General features: G+C 38.7%; 1 protein-coding gene and 1 long non-coding RNA gene across 2 annotated transcripts; one reads left to right on the forward strand and one right to left on the reverse strand.

The window, feature by feature from the left end:
* Positions 1-171: 171 nt before the first annotated feature.
* Positions 172-17,480, reverse strand: LOC134177870 (solute carrier family 12 member 6-like). The gene is made up of 27 exons (XM_062644646.1): positions 17,287-17,480; positions 17,118-17,209; positions 16,934-17,041; positions 14,766-14,912; positions 14,188-14,373; positions 13,920-14,042; positions 13,758-13,861; positions 13,398-13,585; positions 11,735-11,866; positions 11,446-11,544; positions 10,587-10,644; positions 9,820-9,939; positions 9,581-9,754; positions 9,128-9,226; positions 8,943-9,062; positions 8,065-8,169; positions 6,680-6,768; positions 6,539-6,618; positions 4,257-4,345; positions 4,110-4,207; positions 2,798-2,914; positions 2,620-2,709; positions 2,263-2,354; positions 2,084-2,191; positions 1,857-2,023; positions 513-646; positions 172-453 (listed from the first exon to the last, which is right to left on the reverse strand). Exons 1-27 carry the CDS (start codon positions 17,429-17,431, stop codon positions 362-364), a joined length of 3,156 nt encoding a protein of 1,051 aa, XP_062500630.1. The 5' UTR covers positions 17,432-17,480; the 3' UTR covers positions 172-361.
* Positions 17,481-17,696: 216 nt separating this feature from the next.
* On the forward strand, positions 17,697-20,190 carry LOC134178693 (uncharacterized). The gene is made up of 3 exons (XR_009969682.1): positions 17,697-17,787; positions 17,865-18,003; positions 20,096-20,190. It is a non-coding gene; the product is annotated as an uncharacterized LOC134178693 (long non-coding RNA).
* Positions 20,191-23,989: the final 3,799 nt, after the last annotated feature.

The following is a 23,989-nucleotide window of genomic DNA, read 5'->3' on the forward strand; positions in this document are numbered from 1 at the left end:
CACCAGAATATTGTTTTAAAGTGATATTGTTATTATATATCGGTAATTGGTTTTACTGAAGTCTATTGATTTGGCTTCACTGAAATGTATCCTAAGGTACCGGTATACTATTTCTATCTGTTCTACAGATAAGTTACTGCATCTCACATTACGTACAAACAAATTCAGGTGCTTTATGATAAACGATTAACTGATGTCACATCATCACTACAGGAGCCTATAGGTATCATCTATGGGCAATACCACGTTGCAGACCGTTTACTGTTTATTCTCGTGGTTTCCATACGTAACTGTGCCTTGCTGCATTCCGAACATGCTACTAACATCTATAGTACACGTTATGACTTGCTACACCTACAATCTATGAATAAATGGTTACAACTTCCCTTCCTCCTCCTCGAACCATCAGCACAGAGTCAATACCTTCAGTCAACACTTCCAGAAATTCCATGTCTAACGGAAGTAGAAATTCCATGAACTCAATTGTTGAGTAAATGTTACACCTTACTTACAGTTTTCTGCATCTCTGACATCTTTTGGAGGCCCGGGAAGGTTGAGGATGACTAGTTTGGCACTGTGCGATTTTTGAGCTATCAATTCATTCAGCTTGACTGATGTGTTCATACGCCGAACGTTGCCTTCACTCCTACAAAATCATAATTGTGACTAATTAGGTTCATAATTATACACGTACTAGTAATAAGCACCATAATCATTTTATTAGAAGTATTACGTGCACAGGGCAACAGATTTTTCAAGGTAAATGTATGTTGCTCTTTCAATGATGGTATAGTCAGTGTATTACACACCACAAGTTCCAACAGCCCAAGCAGTTACAGACAACTAGCAAACCGAATGAACACAATATGCATTTCAGCAACAGCAATAACCGTCATCAATAATATGTATTTTCAGCTGCTGTGTCAAGACAGCAAAGAGTGAGGGAACAGAAGAAAGCATTGCACACCAATACTTTGTGAGGAATACGACAAGGCATTACAACAATTGCACTCTGACACATTCAAGTTTAATTTTAGAAAATGATTGGTCATCTTTAGCCAGTTTGTTCATGTTTGTGGCCATGGAAGGATATTACTCTTGCACAGCTGTCTGTATGCCTGATGCACAATTTAGTACACAAAGCTTGCAGAGTACTACAAACAACCAACCCAGAACCAGGTGCAAATGCCCAAGTATCCATACAGTACATCAAACCAGCCAAACATACCATCTAAATGCTAGGTTAATAAAATTGAGTCTGGATTAATCAAATTTATCAATCGTACACATTCAAACACACAGCAACTTGCAGCAGCTTCAGTCACAAGATAAACACATGTATCCCTAACAGTCTCGTTTAACCAGCCCCTCCACCGTTTTGACATCACAGTGTCAGGGAGAGGCTGGTCCGCATGTAAAAAAGGGCAGAGGCTGGTTAAACAAGACTATATCTATAACTGGTACATTAAGCTGATCAGGCATCTATTCAACTATGCCTACTTCCCTTTTCATAAGTCAAACCATGTCGATTCCTAATACACACCACAGCATCAGCATCAATCTCTGCTGCAAGAATGCATAATGTTACATTGTACATATTACCTTCATTATGAGAATCACTCTTGCAGCTGCGTTGCAATTCAAATGCAATTATTGTTAAAATATAAATGATTGACAGCAAGTTTTTCTGTATGTTACCAACAAGAGGCCATGTTACAAGGCACCTCAAATGTAAAGCTATTTTATAGAATCAAATAAAAGTGTAAAATCCCTTTAAACAAAGTACAACAGCAAACAAAACAGTTGTTGTTCAAACATAACAAGGCATAAAGAAATACATTGCAATATTTTCTTACGGCTTGATAAGACTTGGTGAAGCATCAGGTACCAGGAGGTTGTGCGTTTCTTGACTGATTGATTTCGACCACCTCCTGCTGACACTATTTGCAACACCAGCTTCATTGACATCAGGAGGAGCATGAGACGATCCAGTCTGATGAGCCAATTCAACCACGTTGTCCACCTATGATCAACAGCACTGATAGACAGCAAACAGCCATCCTAGTACAATAAATGCACATACAACTCCTTGCCGTTGTTTTCTTGTCAGTCCCATTTCTTTCAACATCTTTGACCTCTCTTCCATTAACAGTGTTCGTTCATACGTGTATGCTGAAATATCACTGTCCAACTAAACACACAACCACATACGTCATCGATACAGTCATCGATACAGTCGGACTATTTGCAAATCGTGGTGACCATTTCAATGACATCTACTTCTGCATCAATACGTAGTTGGTAAAGGAAAGTGGTGAGATCGCGCTTCATCTTGATAGTGTTGTCTTCCATCTCTGAACACGAATTAAAGCCAATCTCTGTGTGTATATGCCCACCAACCTGTTATTGCACTCTCTCTGTGTGCCTTCTATCAGCTGCATACTGCTACATATACTAGACGTGTGTGTGTGTGTGTGTGTGTGTGTGTGTGTGTGTGTGTGTGTGTGTGTGTGTGTGTGTGTGTGTGTGTGTGTGTGTGTGTGTGTGTGTGTGTGTGTGTGTGTGTGTGTGTGTGTCAAACTAACACAATGAGCATTTATGATAATATACAAAGGATACGTGCTACGGTAAATATTCTCAGCTTGCAGTTCTTCCACACTTTGCTTTGTCTCAAAAGAAATGGCAATAACAATAACATCCCACCATCATCTTTCACAAAGTCAAGGAACAACACCATTCATAATCATAACAAATCAAGCAGTCACTCTCACATGAAACTACACACACAGTAAGATACGAACAATCCACCACACATCAATAGTCCCTTGAAGGCGTTGCTTATTGTCTGGAAACGTTGATATTCCTTTAGCAACCAATACAGCATGATGACCAGCAGCCGCCTCTTGAATAGTGGCTACATAACACAGACAAATTCTAGATCAACATTAGTACATCCTGCGACAAGTATGACATCATTCTAAAAAACGGTACATAAAGCTATTGTCCGTACTACATGCATAATGATGGCGATAGATCAGTACAAGTGGTGTCAACTACACATTGAAATGTCTTATAAATGATTGATTTTAAACATACTGTTGATCATGTGTCGTCATAAAGGGCACCAAAAACAATACAAATAAATACCAATTTAAAAACAAAAATTAATTACATCAAAAATCTGATGTACAAAACACTGCATGCTCAAGGTACATGTGCAAGATCCAAGCATGTAGTACTTTAATTTAAAGATCGCTACCATCAATATGAGACAACTCCTGCCAAAATAGCCGCCAGTTAAGGATGGTTCATAATATTGATGCAGATGTCAATGTCAATATTGTGAACAGGACAGCGTCACCAATGCTGATCCTGGTGTCACAACTTTGACTCTGGAATTGAAACAAGTTCTATTCCAGTGTCAACAATCAGAAGTGCTCAGTGTCAACTACAAGCTTGTGATCATTTTCAACCAATCAAAAGCACACATCCCAAACTAAAACACATATCCGGGATCAGCCGTTGATGAAGCGCTGGTAGAACCCGTAAGGAACTACGTACCCGTGTTATTGACAAATCCGGTCAAATGATTAAAAAGACTATAGGACTAAAAGAAAATGCTCGTGAAATTGCCTTGCTGCCGGCGTTGCTAAAATATTTTTTAGTCCACTTTCGTCTCCTTCCAGCTGTTTGAAATCTCTTGTATCTACGATGCAGCAGAAATAACAAAAGAAAAGTCAGGTAATAACGGTATTTGTTTATGTTGAGTGCGCTGGACTCAAGCTTCGGACCATCTGATCTGTGCATCGCATCACACAAATACTGTGAACAAGTCAACGTCAACGTCGGACGCCGATTCGTCAGCATCAATGTTGTAAAACATGCTTTATTGTTCACTCACATCAACTATCTTTAACTTCATCATGCATCAAAAATTGTTTGGCTGTAAGAAATGCAACTAAGAAATGCATGACTGTAGCTTAAAAAGTGGTAACAGCAAGGGTCTCCAGAACCGACATGTTTAGTAAGTAATTTGACAAAGCTACTTAAGGCAATGGAACAAGAAAAAACAGTACAAATTGTGTGCTACAGACAAAACTCAATGATACCAACGAAAAGCTTCCAGCTGTCTTTCTTTCTCCAAGAGTCAGGCCAGCCAAACACCACAGCGTTGTGAGTGAGACCTCCAAGACCAGAGCCTTGAATTCTACAAAGTGCAAAATTAAATAAAGAACACCAAGAAAAGACCAACCTACAGATAAGACAGTCCAAGAGCTACATCTGTAGACGCTATCACTTGAGTAAAACCTTTAATTTTCTCCTCAATCATGGCCCGTTTCAGACACTAAATCCAAGCACACATGCAACACACAGATAAAGTACAAGTCAAACATAAAGCTTGATAATACAACTCAGTAGCTATTTGTACAATGTCATGTGAATTATCAATAACATGAACAAATTCATAATCAGATCATTAGTATGTATTTCGTTCATTCATTCTTGACTCAACTTTGGCTAGACCACCCAGGCAGGGATTTAAGAATTTTAAAAAGAGGGGGTTGAAGGCTATTCGCTAGTCACGCTCATCACAACAATTTTGTGGCACAAAAAATTTCTAGGGCCTACGCACGTCTGTTATATAACGCATACAAATGACAGTTCTATTTTACTTGCTAACAACGTAAAACGTTATTAGACCTCTTGATATCATCAATGTCTTCTAGCGTACTACAGAGTAGACGGCTTAGTGTGTTAGAATTCTGTTACGTCTGTTTCAAACGACTGACCTTTGAAATAATCTTCGTGGGTGAGCTTGTACAAAAGTGTGAGATATTTTGTCTATTGAAATTCCCTCTTCATAATGCATGGCGATTACAGATAGATCCATAAGACATTCCTCCATCATATGGTAAACATTGCCTCTGCCATATAATGGAGGAATGTCTAACAGATCTATGCCTAAGTCTTGACTCTTCTAAGTGGTGAAAAAGACCGCTCTGTTTCCACACTTGTCATAGGTAGAGTACAACGGTAAACGTTTGGCCATGACTAAGAATCACAGGCCCCAAGGCTGGAAGAAGATTGTTTGCAAGTGCTTTCTTGATTTCATGCTCTTTTTTTCTTGGCGTTCTGCAAGTCTGTTTCCAGCCTTGCCTTAAGGACTGCCATCTACTTACTTCACAGCATGCAAAGAGACTTTGGAAAAGAAAGATTGTTTTCCCACTACAACATTCCCTCGACACTTTCCAACGGGTCAATGTCAGAACAAACTAGCAGCATATAGACACTACACACAACAATGCTCGGACATAAGTAACTTTGACTGTCATTGAATCGTTTCTTCATCTGAAGCATAAGAGAGTCTAAACAAGGTACAGTGCAATTGTTCATTTGTAATACTATAGATCTGATCCAGGTGGGATAAGAAAGGTGCCACTTATCTGATCAAATAAAAAAGGTGCAATCCCACTAGAAAAGAAGAGGTTGTAACCCCCACAAACCCCCGCCTGGATCCGCCACTGCCACCTCTGTAACACTTACAGTAGTTGCCAAGGCACTGTAGCTCCAGTTAAATAAGAAGCACTGTACACTTGCAATTTCTTAAAATCATCGCTATTCTACAAAATGTCTCAAACTTATGTTTCTATATAAATTTCAATCAGCAATAGCATGTAGCATCATCAAACAAACGAGTCATGCTTTATACAAACATACTTTTACAAATAAGCTAGAGCCCTAACAAGATGTCTTCTCTACAATCTAAAGCGAGTCTGTATAAACTTATCTTGGCTTTCTGTAACAAATAGTCTAGCCAATAGCTCATGTAAATTAGTGGCAGCCTTGATAATAGAAAGACTTCCATCAAAAGTAATTTTTCTACCTACTTTCTTAACACAAAGCAAACTACCCACAACCCAAGAGTCATAAATCATGCAAGTACGTAAATCTTTTAGCAATATAAGTAATTTAAATCAAGTCCTATTAACAATCAAGAAATGAGCTTTTACCATTGTCTTCTCACTAGTTTGTGTGTAATCACATAAATCAATAACACTAGACAACATGGGGAGCACTAGAGTTAGTAAATAAGAAAACTACCACAAAGACATTTGCAATGCAGTTTACCTACACCCCTCCCCCCTAAACAATAATGTGCACTAATAGATAAACAATACTGCACAATATCCATCATAGAGCATGTTCCTGCACTCTATCCATGATGACTGGACAACACTGTATGACATCCTATAAACCATCTGGTGAAGTCAATACTTCATTGCATCTTGGACATTTCAGAACTGTATGTCAGATAACTTATAAATATGCATATTATGACTCTGTACAAGTGATATCTGTCCCAAGTTCTCCATATTTACCTCATTTACATGCACACCTACATGCTGGTATACCCAGGGGGAGTATAAGAGCATCTGGTAACCCTCATTCCATTCATAATGGCATTCCATTCATAATGGCATCCCAAAAAAGGCAACATAATACAATATCATAAACTAAGTATATCTACTAAACCTACTTGTTTAGCAGCAGACACTTCTCCAAACGAGTTTCTAAACTCAGCTTGGAGAACCGATGAGACAAGAGTCAGACCTTTCCCTGACAAAAAAAGAAAATCCAATGCAACTTAATTAAAGAGTACCTATACAATAGCACAAACCTGCTTTGAGCTGATTTGAAAAACTAAGAAGTCTGCTATCACTGGGTTTGAAATCTTCATCCAGTTTCAGCAACACCAGCACTTGTGGCCTAAACAAGTGCAACTTATAATATTGGTATCATTGTCAAAACAAACCTTTGAAAAGTTAAACTGTTAAAAGGTGTCAACGTCGACTAAGAAATATAGAACTACCTCAACAACATAAATTGTCACATTTATGTCCTAAAATTCAGTTACCTCACATTCCATGATATAATCTTTACTGTTCAACCAATGAAATTAAGTGTTATATGGTTTAAGTTAATAATCAAAACTTAGTGAATAAATTTTGTTTAATTAACAAACATAATTTGCATAAAACACACAAGCACAGTCAAGCTTATCGTTAATACTAAAATTTTTACAGTTTGGTAGAGTAACCATCTCACTTAATATAATACACAGTTTGCCAAAACTTACCACCTACCCATGCTAGTCTCTGCAAAATAGTAACAAACGAGTAACGACGTAACAAATAGTAACGAAACAAAGACAAATGAGTAAACACACATAGGTAAGCTGCCACTGATGGAAGCAAAGTGTTACATTACAATGCATTGTAATTGAATCTTCATTACACTTCACATACGTTGTTAGTGAGAACACAAATCATGTGTCCACCACACATACACACTTTGCAAAGCAGCCATCAAAATCCAATCACCTCAGAGGCTATGTTTCAACTAGTACTTAAACTGGTTCAAAAGATAAACTGGTTTACGAATTGAGTCGTTTCCCCTGCACTAAACCTGTTATATTCTAACCCTAAACCAATTTTCCTAAGCCATAGCAAGTCTAGCAAGTGGTATTTCATAGTAGCGTACATGATTCAAGATAGTCGCTGATGCTGTCATTTTGATTGTATCTACTATTACTTTGTTGGTGTGGGATTGCCTCAAAGGATGGAAGAGTCATCAAATAAATGAGAGAAATCAGCAGCTACTGCATTTACTAGATGCTGAATATGGAGTCTCAGCGACAACTATTGTTGCTCTGACTCGACGACAGAGCAGCCCAATGTATCACAGCAAGTGTTGTTCCACGAGTACTGCGCCATTGCAAATGAATTTCTGAAGACCTCACATATCCCAGATGTGCAAGTTGCTAGTGAAACAGTCGCCTTCTTCAGTTTCTAAACTCGTTTAAGCTAAACTAGTTCAACATAAAGCTAAAACGTAAAGCTAGTAAAAACACAACTAAAGACAAAACTATCTGTGTGACTATGATAAGATTAATTTAAACTGTAAGTATTATATTATAAAAATAACTAACAAAAGTTCACATACAGTGTGTTAGAAAAAAAAGGCTAATGAAAGTGATTTTCTTAACCCACAGTTACACCGTACCTCCAATTCTTTGTGTGAGGAGGCCCTTGTTCAAGCCTCAATAGACTGTATCGAGCAGCCTGCAGTGCAAGACCACGAATACCATCACCCCATTCTTTCTCAGCTCTACAACAGTGACAACAAGAACAACTCAAAAACAAACAGAAATATAATTGAAGACTTGTACATGTCCATACACAAACTGGTCACAGACTGACTATTAATAGATAAAAAAACTGATATTTCTAGGTACCTCAAATTGTCAATATTTACATGTGGCCAAATTAGTGTGAATAACATAAAAATTAGACTCAGTTCACTTAATACCAAAGAGGCCATTATCTTGTAGGTGTTGATAAGAAATGTTCTCTAATAAATTCAATATACGGCCGTTCAGATCATTCAATCTCAACAGCAATCACAACTTCTGATAGAAACTGCGCTTTGTACATAAATGAGTCTGTACACTAATTGCACCTCTACCATCCTAATATACTAAAAATACTGCAAACTTTCCATGCACTGACAATGCTTGTATTGTACTCCTTTTGCACATGCTAAATAGCTCATACTCATAGTGCTGAAGAATGAGATGGCACAGCAATAAAGCAAATGCTGTGTTGTAAAGAAATTATTTGTAGATAGCAACTACAGCCTGTATAACAAATGACTGCAACTCATCAAATCAAGGAAACTACTGCTGCTCATGTGCAGTACTTTCAAATGACATGCAAACACGTTAAAGACAATTGCACAGTGAGCGTTAAGTCTCTCTTGCATACAGTATGAAAATTAAATGATAAGTACAAACTCGGCTTCACAGTTCAATTCAGAAGTGTCCCTACTTCTATATGGACATGTACAAGTTCCCTATCATGCTGCAGAACATTTTTACCAACCCTCGATATTCGATGTATTTGTAAACAACAACAGCAATAGCCATTGCAGCTAGAGCATAATACCAACTTGAGATGAACATCAATATGATACAGAGAATAACACCAATAAATGATGTGGTCCTATGAAAAGACCACATATCAATGAGTATTGAGAAAACTACTCATACCAAGAAATGTCTCCTAACCAATGATAGTACTTGAACCTTGGTCTCCAGTTTGGAGTTTTCAAGAGAGACTGTACAGTACAAGCCAAGTTGACAAATCCATAACACATCAAGAAAAACCTGACAGTCAATTCAACATCACGCAACCACAAAGAGAAAGTGAAGTAACTTATCTCTTATGTATGGCTAGTGCAAATGGTAACCACTATGCTTTCAAGGATGTATGTGCTCACCGCCTACCTCCTTCTTACACGTACTGTTCCCGGCAGACGCGCGTGTGTGTGTGTGTGCGTGCATGCGTGTGTGCCTGCATGTGTGTGTGTGTGTGTGTGTGTGTGTGTGTGTGTGTGTGTGTGTGTGTGTGTGTGTGTGTGTGTGTGTGTGTGTGTGTGTGTGTGTGTGTGTGTGTGTGTGTGTGTGTGTGTGTGTGTGTGTGTGTGTGTGTAGTTGCACTATAAAGTCATAGTTCCTCACATTGTGATAATAGGTGCTACTTGATCCAAATTTGCTATTATTATTCCAACTTCTGCGACGAAAGCCGTCAATATGAGAGCTACAGTGGGCTCTCCTTTGCTATTACCCTTGGCAAATACTCCCAAAATAGGAATTAAATTGTCGCGAGCAATTGCCTGGAGAAGGCGAGGAGCTCTACACACACAAATGTACCATAAATGCACAAGCTACTAGCACTGACTGCAAACATCATTTCATGCCCAGTAAGACTCTGCAGACCAGCTCCAATAGTTGAAAGAAAAGCTCCAATGTAAATGACCCATGGTGATGGCCATGACAGTTCAGCTACAACCAGACTGTCGTCTATACTTTCACCAAACCTAAAAGACAAAATGAGCACACTATAGCAAACAACATTAGGTAAATAAAGAAATAAAAGTAAACTGTGCTCTGGGAAAACATGAACACCAATCACAAGTGAGTCAGGAACAATCAACATGACAATACTACATTACTTAGATACACACAGAAAAACTTGCATTATTACAATTTAGTAAAATCAGAACAGCAGAACACCATCTGCCATTTCTCACCACATGTCTTAAGCTATCAAACCCAAATACTTGAGTTCTGCCTAACAGACAGAACGTTTGACAATTACAGCAACCAATATGTCTGACTTTAAAGTACAATAAGTGCCAAACGTACAAGTCTCACACTATTGGTCTAAACTTTGACACATTAAGCTGCCAAAAACTTGTAATGACATGCCATCACAATATCACTGCTTGCAACTGTTATCTACTGTTGGAAGGCATTGTACAGTAAACTCAGTTGTGAAGAAGGACAAAATTTCTTTGCCCATTGCTACTTTAGCTGCATAAACTTCAGTTATGCTGCAACATTTGTGTAATATCACATCTTGAGTTATTCATTCAGTCATTTACTAAATCAAAATTGCATTAAAGTAGGTACGGTTTCTTGTATTGTATGTATTAGTAATAATAAAGTAATGACTATGACTCACTTGTCTCGAAGCAGAGGTCCATCAATTGTTCCACCAAAAAACATAACACAAGTCAGGTCTCATCAAGTCAAGAAAAAGAAAAACTGCGGACATACCATAACTAGTTAATCTAAGTCATATCAATGAATCATACAGACTAAAATAAACACACTAGCAAAGTAGAAGTGTCCCAATAACAAAAATTTTAAGAGGTACTTTGTAAGACAGACAACACAAGAGTGGCTAGCTACAAATCACAAATTTGCAGTCACCGTGCTAAAGTGCAAACACTTGCAAATGTCATTACTGACATGCAAAAGAGAGTCGGTGTACTGCCCATATCAACCGCTTTGCTGATTATGCACATCAGTGATTTCATTGGCCACATAAATTAAGCCACAGTGCATTTCTTTTAAGATACAGATGTCCACACCCTTTTGCTGGTCCTTGCATACCCAACACAGATACAAGCTAGATGTCAACCTGACTGCATACAAACCCAACAACAGATGTCCAAAAAACTTACACAATAGCTAGTGTACTAGCCACTCTATCACAGATCTTGCTACATTGCTATGTCCTGTCATTGCACTCCAGCCATGCAATTTTAAAACTTATAGTGTTACAGATACAGCAGAGAACAGTTTCTCTTTGTCCAGTCCATTTCTTGCTACACTATTACTTGCAGAGTTTGCTTCTTGTACTTACAACAGACCTTGATCACCAGCCTGATTTGGTTAAGCACGAAAACACAGATACTAACAAAAATAACATAACAAAACCAACAACAATAATATAAAACTAAATTATACCTGCAACTACAGAAAACGTACACTTTAATAAAAAAAACTAATTGCCCACAATTAGCAGTCAAGGATACAAACAATTGATGTTGTGGCAATAGCAGCAATCGTTCCACGTGGTATTGACCGTTGTGCATCCTTTAGATCTCCAGAACGATTAGAACCTGCCATTATACCTACAGCAAAATAAATGCAATGAAATGCAACAATAATAAAAAATAACTACAATACAACATATGAATTCACAGTAGCCGCTGTTCCAGCTAGAATAATTAATCAGGCACAGGCACAGCGGACTGCCACCCAAAGAGCACTTCCGCCAGTTACAAATGTTAAAGGAATGAGCACATTATCAGTACACATTACCAGTAACAGATGGAAAGAATATTGCCAACAAAATGGTAAATGACGTAGTAGCATCAGCCCCAATCTGTGGGTCCCAAGCTTTGTTGTTATCATCTGCCTCTCCTTCACTAAGATAATGAGACTTGGCATTTGCTGTGAAAGAACAAGAAACACGATTCAGAATGATAATTACTGCATTTGTCTCCAAACACAGGCAGCCAGCTAGATCTAACTAGTTGAATTACTGTAATCTCTTTATTGATGGCAAATAACTCAAACTACGGTTAATGCAACAAAGTTGCACAAATAGTAACAGAAAAACAAATCACACCTAGATCTAAGCCAATTATACTGATAATACAGTACAGTGTAGCAGCAATACTTAAAATACATCTGAAACTAAGAGTTCTCAATTCTATTAAGTTGAAATTCATCTACTACTTAGTGTATCCTAAGCATGACACACTTTGAGGTTTCCAGAAAGAAGTGACATCATTAACAAACCTTAAATCATGGTTCAGTAATTGTTGTAAAGCTTCGGTAAGAAATTAGACCCTCTTCATAATTAGCAGCTGGATTTTATCAAATTTGTAGATCCAAGACATCAATGGATTTTCATAAAACTATACGACTTAGTGAAAGATATGCTCCCAATAAGCCAAAAGACACATTAAGACATTGATAAAGGCCATAAGACCAGCTACCCATCATGTAATACACACTTCACTGTATAGCTACAAAAGAAACTCCGTCATGTGAAAATCCCAGCACTGCTACAAAAGAGGTGTGAAGCAGCACAACATATACACTGTTTTTCCAAATTACAAATTGCAACAGTACCTTCTAGATTGAAACCAAGCACTAATAATTTCATTATAAACATGTTGAAAAATCACTGTTGCAACTGCATTAAGTATTAGGTTACTAACCTAAGAGCATTTGTTTAATAGTTGATTGCTACGCATTTTATGTAATTTGTAAAAACTTGTGTAATAGAGATGCTATTAGATTACGTGGCTTTTGACAATTGGTAATTTAGCCTCCTGGCTACCCTAAACTATAGCCAGTTATCATGCTGTTGCTATAACAGCCAAAGACTACAAGGTATTTTACAAAGTGTTATACCACCTTCTGTAGAAGTGCTAAAACCAATAGCTATTTCACCTTACAGTGTACCCTCGATTATCCAGACTTTCGATTATGTGTCCCCCGACTTTTCGTTCCCGGATAACGCGTTCCTGGACAATTTGTCATGGATAATGTATTCCTAGATAAAGAATATTTCACTTTGTACTAATATGCTGTACATACAGCCTCTTACAAATGAGTGAATACATAACAGAGAATGTAATAATCTAATAAATAGGCAGCTGTTGATGACTCTTCTAGTGAAATAAATGTACAGTAAGTGTGGAAACAGAGTGTGATCTTGTATGGTGAAGGAAATTAGTTGATACTTATCAACTCTTGATCATCCGGACACTTGATTATCCGGACTCCCAACCTGTCTCCAAAGAAGTCTGGATAATCAAGGGTGTACTGTACCTAGCCATGTCTATAAAACAATTATATATGCCACTACAGTATTAAACAGAAAAATGCCCAAGACAATGAAGTCACTCTCTCGTCCACCTGTGGATCAAGACTGAACAAATACTGATGCAACTAAAACAGTAAAACTTACATGCAAAGTCTGTATTGCCAAGTCCTGGAAAGGGATTGCTTGATTTTAGCTGTGGAACTGTATTCTCTTTAAGCCAATGATGATATGCTGTTGTGTTCTTTCCCACACAGTTCAGCCACTCAGGAGCAGGAAGACTACAGTTGCAATTAAAATGGCTAGCCACAGCAACACCTTGAAGTGTGCAATACCTACAATTAACAGCCAAATCATAATTAAACATCACATTGTACACTTCCAGCAGTCATGCACACACACACACAAGCACACACACACACACACACACACACACACACACACACACACACACACACACACACACACACACACACCACAATTGACATAAAAAGTAATCTATAGTACTCCTGTCTCCTGGGGTATCCATGGCCAGCAGCTAAAATGCCTGCATAGATTGCAGTAATGGAAATAATCACACTGACGAGACACACAGATGCGAAGTAGTTAACCTGCACATCAAAACAGTCAGCAATATCATAGACCGGTAAATGCCAAATAAGATCTCACATATTTCACTCCAATAAACACAATGAGGGCAAGAACCAACAAAATGATTGTACCGTATATACGCATGTTGTTGAACATGTCAGTGTCAGGATCAAAAATAGCCATACTAGGAATCATGTAAGTCTACAAAAATGACATCATTTAAGTAACTACAAAGACACATTAAACAAATAGAAGCACACACAGAGTGACTAAATAAAAAACTAGAACACTAAATTAAGAAACAAAACTATCAACCAGTCATCTCCACAAAAGACATATGACTTACCAATAATAGCTCTATGGCTCCTAGTACGTACATTGCAGAAGCAAATGTTGTACCCAAGTAAAACAGCAGTCCAACTGCACCACCAAATTCAGGACCTAATGCACGTGATATCATAAAATATGAACCACCAGCAGGAACAACACCATTTGTAGCAATTGCACTCATTGATAGTGCAGTCAACATCGTCTGGAGACAAGAAAGTAAACATCAGTTTGCCAGATAAAAATTCTGTTATAATAACAACTGACATATTAAAATATAGCATTGTTTCGATAAACGTTTATCCTTCACTAGTTAATAACAAACTCTAACAAGACCTGATACATAAAGACGTCCTAATAAATAGACGTGTCTTCAAAATGTGCCACCTCAAAAGAATGTCACAGGGCAAAACAAACTGAAATCATTAAATGCCACAAGAAACAACAACCAGTAAAAGCCCTAGCAACATCATCTGCGAGCTGGACCCACTAAAGACAAGTGTAAACAAATTGTCAATATAACCCATATTTAATTATTAAAGACTTAGGCTATCATAAAATGTAGCTGTATTATCTACTCTAGTAGGAACGACTTACACAGCAGCAGCAAATGAACACTATGAAGAATGAACCAACAACTCCAGCTCTGCCGACAATCCATGTAACACGCAGAAACAGAAGGATTCCAAAGATATTCTGAATAGTTGGAAGATATACTCCCATCAGTGTTCCCATTCTGGTAGTCTATGATAAATAGAAATAATCATATCAACTATTGACAATAAACACACATGCAACAGGCGGCACAAATATCAACACATTAAACATCTATCAACAACTGCGAAGAAATAACAGTACTGGTTTGTCAAAATCTATAAACACAAGCCCTAACTTAAATTGCAAACCTAAATATTCTAGCTCACTCAATCTCATTGTATTCCATAATGCACAAATTAGTAACAAAAACAAAGTTTCCATGGCTAATAAACACAGCTATGGTGCTACGGCCAGACTCTTAAAAGTAGAGTTTTCAACGATTACTTCAGTGCACTGTTCGGGTTCTGGGGAAAACCATAGTTTAACAAATCTTGTATGCAACACATGTGACAAGTGCGCTATATGTGTACTTATCGTAGCAAGCTGCATGTCTTCCATTTATATACCTAATTAATTAATCGCTAGCCCAGAAACTACTTTCAGTGATTGAAGAAGAAAGTTTGAATAGTTTGCAGAAAAATAGTCTGATCACTAAGTCATTGGACTTCGCATAGAAACAGAGTACATGTTCTGTCATGTATACATGTATAAATGATTAGCAGCAACCGTATTTCTTTTAACTAGACGCTGAGGCATCTATTTTTTAGCTACGGTTCCAACTGCGGCATTTGAATAAAGGCGGTGTTTATTCGAGAGCAACGTTTACTGTTAAATGCTCTCTGTCTGTGCTTTAGGAGTGTGTACGTGAACATGCTGTAGGTTTGACACCTTTCAAGAGAAAAACACTACTATACTGGTGTATGCATTTTGCACTTTTATACGTCATGCAGCCAAACAGTATCTGGATTCTCTAAAGAAACATTTGTCTCACGTATGCCTCCAAAGAAGTCGTATTATTTTTCCTTCAAACTTCGAGCTTGATCTATTGGAATTCATTGTAACGTGGCGTTTATTTGAGGGCAGCATTTAATTGAGGGCAGCGTTTAATTGAAGAAATACGGTCTATCTACAGCTGAAGATGGCAAAAGCCTCACTTATTTCCAAAATACATCAAAAATTGACACTTGTCTGTAAGGCTTGCAAATCACTATAAATTTTGATAAATTCTAAAATTTTATTTTAAACAATGCAAATTCTGACATGCTTACTAATATCAATAGGCCGTAGTACTTTGGATTTGCTTCAACTGAGCCAGTAGACAGGAAACAAGCATTACTAGTGGCTGAATGCACATTCATATCATATAATGTGCATTCGCATCAATATTGCAATAGTTTTAGTAGCTGAGACGTATGGAAATTCCATGCCAGTTACCATGATGGCGTAAGCTGACTCTGATTTTGTGACGGATGTTTATAGAATGACCAACTTCTGTGACAACTGACGCAACTTCTGTGACGGACGACCACTGGTCGGTGGTGTTGGTGCATTGTTAAATGTTCTTGTTCCAAATAAAAGGTTTTAAAGCATCTTTGTGGTCTTATTTGATCTTTTCTCAAAATAAGCTATCACTGTACGTGTTATGTTCAAAGCACTGACAAAAACAATTAAGAAAAGCCCAATAATAGAGAGTCGCATTCCTGATTTGTATAATACTGGTGTAATCCAAATGTGCAGATCATCTAACTAACACTGATGCTGCCTTCAAAAAAATTTAAAACCATTATGTTAATTAATGTCAGGAAAAGCAGACAAAATTGTGCTGACCATATTATCCTACACCTCGACTTGTGCCTTTAATGCCTCGTGACATAACTAGAACTACAACAGTTCTATATTCTATCAAGTAATGTTCTTGCCCTTACAGAAACAGTCAACGACCATGTACAAAGGCCTTATGCACCAAAAAAGTTATTTGCTTCAACAAACTATTGGATGCTACGAATATCTATACAATGGCTATTATTAAATAGTCTCCCAACTCTATTCAATAATGAACACAAAACTCTTTCAAGTAAGAAGAAATACATGCACACAGCCACCCACACAGCCACCCTAGCTCTTATGCAGTTGTGGCCATCGCATTACAAATTCAACATATTGTTCACCTTGTTCTTCTTGGGTTTACCATCTTCAGTATTGCTAGCAGGTGCAGGATCATATTTGGCCAAAGTAGACAACAAAGCACTAATCTTCGGTCTGCGATGTATTTCATCCTGCAAAATTTGCATCATTCACTTATAAATTATGATGTCATGACTAGTCAGCAAAATCCATTTAAATATCAAGTACCTCAAACAAAGCCAAATTTCCTTCGACAGAGCCGAAATGGTCGCTTTGAAGTTCTATGTCTCTCAGATTGCGAAAAGGATTGCCTTTTGATGCTGTCAAATGTCCACCATACAATAAGATAAACAGAAATGACTTATTCTTCCTATTTGAATACTTGGCTCACACTTACATTTCTGATTCTTCATTTCAATGCTAACTTGAGGTTTACTGACGGCCCCATAGCCTGAACTGCGAGAAGACACGCCTACGTCAGGAGCGTCTGTTAGAGATTCTTCCTCTAGGTCGGCCGCTGATACTTCAAATCTGACTGACATGGTAGACAGTAGAAGTCCAGCCAGAAATCAGAACATACCGCTGAGCAGTAACGAGGTAACGCACGTTATTATGATTTAAAACAATTAGCATATTGATAAATTAAATATATAGACACTACATTTGATACAAGCAATACGTGTGCATTTTCTGACAATAATGACTACCAACGATATCAGTTTGCAATCATAGATATCAGAAATTATTAGATAAATACTTACCCTCAATGTGTCACGTGACTTATTGGAATCTATTGCGTTGCGTATGCTGCAATGAGTTTTGCTTCGATTAACAATTTCACGTGTTCTGTATGTTTGGAAGTGTACAAAAATCCGGTTAGAACACCATGCGACCACATGTAAGAAGTCATGATCATCTAGAAGTAAAACATCAATTTTGTCGTTTCTTAGTATGATGTCGTCTTTCTTTGTGAAGATTTTGCAAGGAATGTGTATCTGCTTGCAAGTCATGTCCTATGTGTCGTGGGAGTTTGCCAGACACGTTTACAAAAGACAAAGAAACAGAAAGAAATTTAAGGAGATTGACAGTGTCATGTCCCATGTGCAACCGAACGGTCTGTTAGTGTAGCTTCTTAATAAATAGTCGTTTGTCTTTTATTTAATATTTTATTTATTTAACGGTCAATGACAGCATGACAACAATGTCAAGACAGCTTTTGAAACTGAATCATCACAGTGGCGTAGTTATGTGGGGGCTGCTGGGGCACGTACTCTCCAAAATTTGGCTAATTTATAAATTTTGATCCAATAGTTTGCAAATTGCAACCAATGGTTTCAAATTTTGAAATTGAAATTGCAATTCAATAGACCACATCGCAGATTGCAACAACCTACTCATATGGATGAGTTTGTTGTAATGGAAACAACAGGAGCACGAAGAAATGAAGAAGATTCTAGAGACATCGATAACTATTATCGCATTTCGATTTACAACACAACACTGGGTCAGATAATTATTGAATTCAAGCGACGTTTTTCGGTCAAAAGTCGGTCTTTGACGGCAGCTAGTGCGCATAGCAAAAGATAATCTTCTTTTCTTAACGTCAAAGTTGGAACCCTTGGCTAAGCATTATGGTCCTAATCATGAAATGGTGTCATTTCAGGCGGAGTCTGCAGCACATTATCTATAAAGCAAACAGGAAGTAAAATCTCTCACTGACGTGATATATCATCTCTTGCCAGTGAAGAAGGCTTTCATAGACCTGCTCAAATTCTTACAAATTGTGTTGACATTTCATGTCTCTACCTCGTCATGTGAACATTTGTTTTCATGTTTGAAAAGACTGAACACCTACCCTAGGCTAAGTTAGGGCTGGCATGGGACAAGATAGATTAAATAGCCTAGCATTTCTGGCTATAGAAAGGGAAATGTCTAGTAAGATAGACTTGGAGACACTCATACAGGTTTGCCGCAGTAGACAAAAACAGAAGAATCAAGCTTAAAAACTGAAAAGGTAAACGGTTAAATTAATTAAGAGTAGCAATACAGATTTGAGAAAATGTTTAGTGTGCCCACCAAATCTTGGACTCTGGCTATGCCGCTGATTATCATAGAGACACAGCTAGCTATATATGACATAGAAAGCAAGGCCAACTGGTGGTGTGCGCATGGACCATTTGTTACTAGGTGTAACGTATGAGTGGCGTTTCCTTAGAAGAGGAGCTGTTTCAAACAGATCAACTAGTTTGTTTTGTTTGTCAGTTTGTTTGAATGCATGTTTGTATGTAATTATTTTTCTAAGTAATGACAGCACAACTTGAATTGGGAATCAACAATTGTTATGTGTCATTACAACTAAAATGCTCAGGTAGGCAGAGTCAAGTTGTACACATTTAATACTTTGTGTTTATCAAGAGATAGTTTACTATGAGCATCTACAGTGAAATGCTTGTGGGTGACTAACTGGATCTATCAGTCTTCTTTAGACCATCGAAGGTTGCATCTTTAAAGCTCTGGATGTGCCTGATTGGTTATGCTGTTAGAAACAAACACTGTCTTTACTGTAAATCAATAAATGTTTGTAACTACAAATGTTCATAAACTTCTGCAAACTCTGTTTTGTATGAAATTAATGTTCGTAAACTTTCCTCGTGCATTTTGAACACATGGGTGGAAGTGACAACGAGGCTCAATCAACATCTAGGTAAATGCCTGCCGATGTACACCTACTACAGTCATGCTCGTCATTACATTTCCAAACTCGAATGTCTTGGTGGACTAATTTTGATCCCAAGCAGTGCTGTTAGTTCTGCTTTTGCTGCTTGTCACATTAGTGAGATTTTTGGGCATCGTTTACGTAGTCTGATGAGTCAAGCGGCCATTACTCAGTCTCTTGTGCGCTTGATAGAATGACTATAAAATCAATAAGAATGAAGTATTGATGGATATTTGAACTATAAAAGTTAATAAGCAATTGAAGTAAATTCTTTGCAATTTATGATATTCACAAAATTAGATAGCTTATGAACATTTACTGACAGTATTTTCCATACTGTCTGGAGATTGTCTTTGGGTGATATCTTTGATAGCCATGGATATTAGTTTTCATGCCTCCTTTTTTGCTACTAGTGCTTTGATATCTACAAAGAGGCTTGTTATTGTTTAACAGTCCTCTTTTGTTAAGATTTGTGTTGATTGTTTTACAGGTTCTGCTGAGCTCATACAGATCACACTCTGTAGAATGTGAGACTTTTCATCCTATCAGGCCTGTGGTTACATGTCATTCTGAAATGACAACAGAGTAAGAATAAATTGTTAATTAATTAATTTAATTAGATAATAATGGCAGTCCAAGGTCGGGTGGGCTAGGAGGCTGGAGAAAAATCATAAGAGACTTTGCCAGAATGGTTTGTTTCAATGGAATGCTGGGCGGTTTTACAGGGAATTGGGTAAGCAGACTATACAGATCACTTCCCCAACATCCGAGTCTGAGATTGAGCAGTGTTGGGGTGATATCCTAGAAACTGAGATGTGTCATGATGAGCCTGTCTTCTGGCTGAGGCATCAAATCAATTGGACAGCTGAGCAGCAGTGGCCACTTATTTCAGGCAATGAGGCCACATCGTGTCGTAAGAGGATAGGGAACTGGACCAGATCAGGTTTACGGTTTTGGGGTCAAGCACATCACGTGCCTTCATAGTAACTTGACTCATAACTACAACCTCCTGTTTCAGGACCCGGACTCTATTCCCGACTGCTTATCTCAGGGAACAATTACCCTGATGCATAAGAATGACAAGGCTGACCAGGTCAAAAATTACTGGCCTATCATGTCTATCACAAGACTCTCACCTCAGTTGTCAGACAGAGGATTGCAAGGCATTTGGTTTAGGGAAACATCATGGCAACGGAGCAGAAGGGTTGTCAGCAGGGTTTCTTTCATGCAAAGGATTAGCTGTTGATTAACAAACTGCTTACTGAGGACTGTAAGACCAGGCACAGAGGCTTGAGCATGGCTTGGGTGGACTACCAGAAAGCCTATGACAGCATGCCACACAGCTGGTTACTCCGATGCCTTCAGCTGCATGAGATTAGTCCAGTCTTGTGCAGGTTCCTGTCATGTGTGATGAAGAGTCAGAAGACATTGATGGTAACGGGAACCGTACCATCAAGACGAGGCTCATGTGGGAGGTATTTTCCAAGGCGATTCACTATCTCCTCTTTTCTTCTGTATGGTTCTTAATCCTCTCAGCGTGGAGTTACCCAGAACTGATTTCGGCTATTGGATGAGCACTGCGCATGGTGAGACTGCCAAACGTCAGCTTGTCAGTCGTCTACTTTACATGGATGATCTGAAGCTGTATGGCAGAAATCCTGATCAGCTGAAAGGGTTGCTGCACATGGTTCGAACCTTCTCTGATGACATTCAGATGAAGTTTGGTGTGGACAAGTGTGCTGTTGCACGCTTTGTCAACAGCAAGCTTTCTGGACACAACTCTGCGATGACAGTAGGAAACACAGACACCATCAACTGTCTACAACTGGGTCAAGCTAGTACAAGTATTTGGGTGTGGACGAGCGTAACGGTCTCCAGCACGGCATAATGCGGGAGACGCTCCATTGTGAGTACTTTCGTAGAGTGAAGATGGTTCTCTGGACCTTGCTGTACTGTCGGCACAAGATTCTGGCCATCAACGGGTTTGCACTGGCTGTTCTCACTTACAGTTTTTGATGCCATTCATTGGAGGACCATGGACCTGCAGCAGCTTGATCGATGGACCAGAAAAAATCTCTCAATGCACGGTGTCCACCATCCTGCGACAGATGTTGACCGGCTGTAAGCTCTGTGCACCGAGGGTGGTCAACTGTTACAACGAATCGAGTCAACATACCAGTCTTGTATTGTGGGGATGGTCTGTTATCTTCGTAGCAGCTCTGATCTCTTTATGCAAATGATACAGGAATGTGATGGTAGGAGGTTCTCTCATTTGATCCGACACATGGCTCGTCAGTTTACTACACAGCTGCAGGGAAGTCTCTCGAAGGACAACAAGTTACAGAACATGCATGGAAGTGGGACCATCCTGTGTGATGGTGTCTTTGAGCAGCACCTCAGACTGATGCAAGACATATGCAGCAGTTCTCTTTGTGTACAGTCCTGAGGCGTAAAACCTATGCATGGTCAGTATTGCCGTCTTACTGAGAAACCACCTGTGGACATAAAAGAGACCTACGGATGGCTGAAGTCATCGAACCTTCCTGCTGCAACCGAGGGACTGGTAGTTGCTGCTCAGGACCAAGCTCTTTGGACTCGGTATTATGAGCACAACATTCTGCATCAAGATGTCAGTTTCACTTGTCCCTTGTGCAGTGCAGGCCTGGAGACAGTCAGTTGACTACATTGTGGCAGACTGTAGTGCTTTGTCACTGATGGACTACACTGATCAACAAAATCAGGTGGCCTCCATTATCTACTGGGACTTGTCGTCATTTTGGGGTTTCAGTGGAGAGTAGATGGTACCGGCATCATCCTGATAGGCTTGTGGAGACGAACGGCATCATTATGATGTTGGATACAGCCATCCCTACTGATAGATAGGTGCCAATCATCCTGACATCTGTTTCAGAAATAAGAAGACAAGCATTTGTCTTCTTATTAATATTAGCTGTCTTGCTTATGGCTACATCGCTAGGAGACAGTCTGAGAAGTTGACGAAGTACAGTGACTTGCAGGTGGAGGTAAGCCGCATCTGGCAGTGTTGGACACTTGCTGTTCTAGTGGTGTTGAGAACGGTGGGCACAGTGCACACAGCTATTTCACGGTAGCTGGACATTATTCCAGGTTATCACAACCTGCAGCACTTACAGAAAACAGTGCTTCTTGGATCCAGTCGGATCCTACACAAAGTCATGTCTTTTGTCTAGACAGCCATGATGGTCTAAGCACCTCTGAGGCAGTATTTGCTTCCAGTTCTTACAAGAGACTTTACGAACCAGACTTATCTGGTCTCGAGCACACATGGCATGAATTGTACGTGTAAATGTATCTAGACACACAGTAAGAAGGCCAAAGCAAGTGGGCTACCACAACCCATGTCAGAATAACCTTTAACTTCTAAGTCAACATGTGGTGCAGTTGGTCTTCACTATGCACCGCTGGTGATTCCAATGGGGCAATGGTGGAAGCGACATGCTAGCATCCGTTACTTCTGCAATATTTAGAGCCGAAATAGGGGGGTTGAGATGGATGCTGAGGGTAAGAGAAGGATAGAAGACGAGAGAGAGGGAAAAAAGGAAAAGGGAAAGATGAAGGAAGAGGGAAGAATGTGGAAGAGGGGGAAAGGCGGTGGAAGAAGGGAGTTGGGCAGTGGAATAGGGGATGATGGCTATTTAGCTATAGAGTTTGTTCAACATGATAAACATTGTCTATTTTAATTAATTTACGTTAACCATAAGCAACAAATTTTTCTCAAACATCCAGTGTGCTATAGATGAGCCAGTGTACAACCATATTTATATTCGGGTTTATGTCCATTGTTTTATAATTTCCATTGTGGTATAATGTACAACCTAACATAGTATTAGAGAGTTTATGATGCAAAAATCAGTGCAGTTTATTGTAATTGTATTTTCACATATTTCTGCATTTATTGTGCATAAATCAACTTTACTCACACCACTTGATACTGATCTACACGCACTTGCTATATGCGGGTCAGTGCAGTATATATAGGCCAATGTGCAACCCATATATCCAGGTTCGTTTTCATTGCAACGTTACGTTACATCCCCATTAGCAAAATGGAAGTAAGAAGAAAACCTCTACAGTCGCTTCAACAACATTGGAGTGTGGGCGCAGACCTTTCTTATCACATAATGTACAAAACAGTGTCTTTGCCTGTCTGCTTCACTGTCTGTCTGTCTGTCTGTCTGTCTGTGTCTGTCTGTCTGTCTGTCAATACATGTATTTTTCATATTTGAATTAGGATGCAATAGCAAATGGCTAACTACGTTTGTCCTATGACAATAAAAGCAAGAGAAAACAACTAACAACTAAATACAATATATGTTTAACTACTAATTGGTTAAAGGGATCACTT

Source organism: Corticium candelabrum, chromosome 4 (assembly GCF_963422355.1).
Source record: "Corticium candelabrum chromosome 4, ooCorCand1.1, whole genome shotgun sequence".
Lineage (NCBI taxonomy): Eukaryota > Metazoa > Porifera > Homoscleromorpha > Homosclerophorida > Plakinidae > Corticium > Corticium candelabrum.